The sequence below is a fragment of the Crocuta crocuta genome, unplaced genomic scaffold, assembly GCF_008692635.1.
Source record: "Crocuta crocuta isolate KB4526 unplaced genomic scaffold, BGI_CrCroc_1.0 scaffold516, whole genome shotgun sequence".
Lineage (NCBI taxonomy): Eukaryota > Metazoa > Chordata > Mammalia > Carnivora > Hyaenidae > Crocuta > Crocuta crocuta.
Window position 1 is genome coordinate 94,365 of NW_027529538.1, and position 4,792 is coordinate 99,156.

At 46.3% G+C, this 4,792-nt stretch overlaps 1 protein-coding gene across 1 annotated transcript in view; it reads left to right on the plus strand.

Annotated features, from left to right (window-relative positions):
* Positions 1 to 620: 620 nt before the first annotated feature.
* Positions 621 to 4,792, plus strand: part of COL4A3 (collagen type IV alpha 3 chain) — a 137,792-nt gene continuing 133,620 nt past the window's right edge. Inside the window, exons 1-2 of the mRNA XM_077761377.1 lie at positions 621 to 736; positions 4,493 to 4,625. Of these exons, the coding sequence (XP_077617503.1) occupies positions 621 to 736; positions 4,493 to 4,625 (249 nt within the window). The remainder of the gene's footprint in view (positions 737 to 4,492; positions 4,626 to 4,792) is intronic.

Below are 4,792 nucleotides of genomic sequence, written 5' to 3' on the forward strand. Positions count from 1 at the left end.
ACAAGTCACATGTCCAGCCGCTGGTAAATGGCGCTCAAAAAGCTGCTATGCATCCTGTGGAAACTACTCAGCAATAGGAACAACCAGTGTTACACGCAGCAGGGGCAGATCTCACTGTCATTCTGCTGAGTCAAAGCAGCATGACACAAAGGGGACATACTGTTTCAGTCCGTTTATATAAAATTCCAGAAAATGCCAAGCAATTGACAGTGCCAGAAAGCAGATCAATGTTTGCATGAGAACGGGAGTGGAGAGAGAGGGGCTGCAAAGGGGCAGCGAGTGAGAGAAAAGCCCTGCATCATGATCATGATCGTGGTGTTGGGGTCACAGGACGGACGCACCTGTGAAGCTCCTGGCGTTGTGTGCTTTAGAGAGGTACCGTTTCTTCGACAAAAATTACAACTCCATAAATTCATTTTGCATGTGCTTTGTTTATTATGTTAAAAAGAAATCACCTGTGCCCGCCCTCAAAGACCTCGTAATCCAGAAAAGTAAAATGCAGTACAAGATGTTGATCTTAGACCACGCTGTTCTATTCTAAGAAGCATAGAATTGGCTGCAAAGTAGACCAAGAAGGGCTTCAGGAGGCTTTAAAGTCAGCAGGTGCTATGATGTAGACGATGGGCATTACTAACATTCACCGAATAGTTCCAGGCCTCTTTGCAGGCATGTGGTACACCTTCCCCATCGCTTACAAAAGGAAGTGTGGTCAAGTGACCACTCTGGCCAATGAAATGTGAGTTTAGTATAATTAGTATGAGCCACATCCCGGTGCAAGCTTTATAGAGCAGTTTCTTATTTGGCACATTCTCTCCCCATTCTGAGATGAGAGACCACGTTGCATGGGAATTTCCAGGAGGTTCCTGGGTGGCTATGATAAGCAGAGCATCCTCCCTGTTCCTGCCTCCCCACACACGCTGGGGTGAATATGTAATGTAAACAAAGAGGGAAAATCTTTTTACTGTAAGCCTCTGAAATTGGGGGATTGTTTATAACTGCTCCAAAAGTAATCCGTCTTTTCCCACACAACATGCAATTTTAAGTGGTACTTCAACAATGTCTTAAAAGATGGGTTTCAGAGGGAATGTGCAGGGCACTGTCTGGAAGGCTACCGTAATCCATAGATGATACATGCAGGAACTAGGCAGGAGCTTAGAAAAGCAGAGAAAGAATCCAGAGATGTAATGGCAAGAGATGACATGAGTTGATAATGACTCTGAGACTTTAAAAGAACTTAAATGTCTGTTTTCAAGGTGTTGAAAGAAAAGGGATGGGTAAATGGGGAGATGAGGCAAAAAAAAAAAAAGAAGAAGAAGAAAAGGGGAGCTATGGCCCTTTGTCGAAAGCAGAGGCACAGCCCTATATAATAAAGGCTGTAGAAAGATCAGGAACTTTGGAAGAAAACAGACCTGCCTGTGAATCCTGAAGGAACTGGTTACGTCACTTAATGTCACTCGCTGAACAACAGTAAAGAACGCCAAAAAGACCCCTGCCTCACGGAGCTTACACTCAAATGGAGGGAAGCCACTACTATACATTTAAGCACCGTGCAGAAAACCCACATGATGTTGTCAATATGGAAAAGGGGCAAAATAATAATATAGGGCTGGTCAAGGGCAACAGCCACTTTATTTTGTTCAAAATCTTCATCTGCCATCAATGTCAAAAGTAGAGATCTCTGTGTTCTTTGTACCTACAAGGAGAACCAGCCCCCCTTTCCTTCTGCTTTATCAATTTAAAGAACCAACAGTGAACAATCAACTCTCTTGACCCCAAGACTATTTTTTTCTAAATTAAGAATTCTGGTTTACTGATACCACCTAGTGACTGTACCAAACATTGTGTGTGTGTGTGTGTGTGTGTGTGTGTGTGTGACTATTTTTTTTAATTGAAATACAGTTGACACAGAATATGACATTAGTTTCAGGTGTACAATGTTGTACCAAAGGAGAGTGTGTGTATGTAGTGGGGAGGTGAGGAATGGGTGGTGAAATCCAGCTTTTAGACAAGCCACTTCTCAAGTGTAATGTGAGGAGGGATCAGCTGGAGGCTTTGGTGAAGGCAGGCTCTTATTCAATAGGTCTGGGGTAGTGCCTGGGATTCTGCATTTTTTTAAGTAGGCTCCACACCCTACATGGGGTTCAAACTCACGATGCTGAGATCTAGAGTCCATGCTCCGTTCACGCAGCCAGCCGGGTGCCCTGAGACTGTATTTCTAACCAGCTTTCCAGAATGCCAAAGCTACTGTTCTCCGGGTACCATGTAATGTTGCTCTAGATGCCTTAGTAGTGGGTTGACCTCAAGGGAGCTAGTGGGGTGTGCCTGACCTTTGCCTCTTTCCTACGGAGCTGAGAAGAGCATCTCTACCTTGTGACGCCATTTCTAATCTCGTTCACCATACTTTCCTTTATGCGCCTGGAGAATCAGATCCCAAAACGTGCTTGCTTTGTGAAGACCCTGGACAAAGGGCTTCTAATGCGTTACTGCACTGGATTCCTACAGCTCCTTGAGGTGGGTACCATGATTACGCCCATTTCACAGAAGAGAAGACGCCAGCCCAGAGAGGTTAGCTCACACTAGCAAGTACGCAAAGGATTCAAACTCCAGAGTCTCCTCCAGAGACCAAGCTCTTAACCACTGCTTTCTCCTTACCGTATTTACATCACAGGTTTCTTTCCTGCTGCAGCAGCATCAGAAGCAACTTGAAGTTGACAGCTGCCTCCCATTTCCAAGCTGATAAAGCCAAGTCTGATCTCCTTTCAAAATGACTTGGTTTCAGGAAAAGGAATTGAAATCCGAAATTGAGAAATCTTCTGGAATTAAAAGAAAGGGTATTTGAGACATCTTCTGGAATTAAAAGAAAGAGTATTTAGCACTAGCATTGAGGTTGTTTTTTGTTTGTTTGTTTTTGTCTAGGAAGTAATGTCAGTTCATACACTATTATCATACATCTTTTGGAATTCTTGGACACTCGTATTTCATCAATGGAGCACCTGATGTCCTATCTAACAAGGGTGCTAGGAGAAGGTTCCATTAGAGCTTTCCCCATCAATAGGGGGAAGGTACTATGTACCACAATGCGACATCATGTATGCCTGGGCACACATGAGTCTTCATAACGAGTGTAAGATATGTCCTTTTGATTTTTCTACAAAGAGACCCTAATTCAATTCCTCTGACTAAGGTTTGCATGTAAAACAGTAGCTATCAAACATAGCTGCACACGGGAATCTCCAGGAAGTTTTAAAACACACCTAAGTCCTTCCCCTGAAAGGTCTGGTGTGACTGGCTTGGGATGAATTGGGTATCAGGATTTTTAGAAGTTTCTTAGGAGAGTCTAATGCACAGCCACAGGTGACAATCGTTGGCATGAAAAACAGAGAGAAGATAGTAAAACTCACTCTCCAGCAAAAAAAAAAGGGGGGGGCAGAAAGAGATGTCTTCATTCACTGTCAGGGTTTCACCTACCTACATGGCTACATATGTCTAATACACTAATCAACTCTATTCTTCTTGTGTGTGTGTGGTTTTTTAATGTTTTATTTTTTTCTGAGACAGAGAGAGAGAGAGACAGCGTGAGCAGGGGAGGGTCAGAGAGAGAGGGAGATACAGAATCTGAAACAGGCTCCAGGCTCTGAGCTAGCTGTTAGCACAGAGCCCGTCGTCGGGCTCAAACCCACGAACCATGAGATCATGACCTTATTCGAAGTCCGATGCTTAACCCACTGAGCCACACAGGCGCCCCTAATCAACTCAACTCTAATTGCAAGCAAGTGGCTCTCCACAGTCATGGACCAAACCATACATTTCACACTTGGCGTTTGATGGCCACCTACTCGCAGATGTCAGCAACACCGCTCCAAAGCAGGGGTGTTTAACATGGAGACGGAATTCAGGGGCCCTGTGAACTTGTAGGGTAACAAAAATCACATCTGTCTTTTCTCTAACTTTTCCGGGAAGTTCCCCACTTCCGGCAGTGATGAATACAGGCAACAAACTACAATAGCATCGGCACTGTTGGGGAGATAGCATCTACTGGTACTTTCATGTCACATCTTAGTTTTGCTGTCACCACTATTGGAGATTACAGCTGTGTAACAGATCTGTTGTTAGATGGAGGTCTTTGGTGCAATGATAATGCTGCACATCTGTTACTGTCTCACGACTTCGAGGCTCTGACATCCCTGTATTCCAGTAGAACTGATTCTGATTGAATTGTATTCTTCTGTAGGTAATGACATGATTCTGAGAGGGGAGCTAAATGTTGCCCCCCTGGAACCAACGTGCTGAGTGTCACGTCGGCTCATGGCTCTGAAGACAGTGCCCCAAGTAGCCAGACCCCCCGCGCGCTTGCACCCACGTCCCTCTCAGGAGGGCGACACCCAGGACGAAGTTGTCTCTTGGTTTCCCCTGCGTTTCCGCAGATAAGATTTACCCTGAAAAGCCAGTTCAACGTAGCAGAGAATAGGATGGGCTTTCTCTTTCCCCTCAGCTGCCTCTTGCTCTTGGCATTCCGGAGTGCCCAGGCTGCCAGGCTGGTAACTCGAGCCTCCAAATTAATCAAAACACAGCGCCCAGTTCAAGCGCACGCAGACAAGCCCGGGAGCCAGACAAGCTCTCCTCCGGTGACCCCGGGGCCCCAGCTCCGCGGCCCCTCCCGCCACCCTCCGATGCCACGCTTCCTCCACTGCCAGCCCCCCGCCCCCCGCCTCCTCCCCAGGGCAGGTGCCCCAGGCCTGGGCGGCCGGCGATGGCCCAGACTGGGCGGTGGGCGTCTTACCTCCGGGGACGC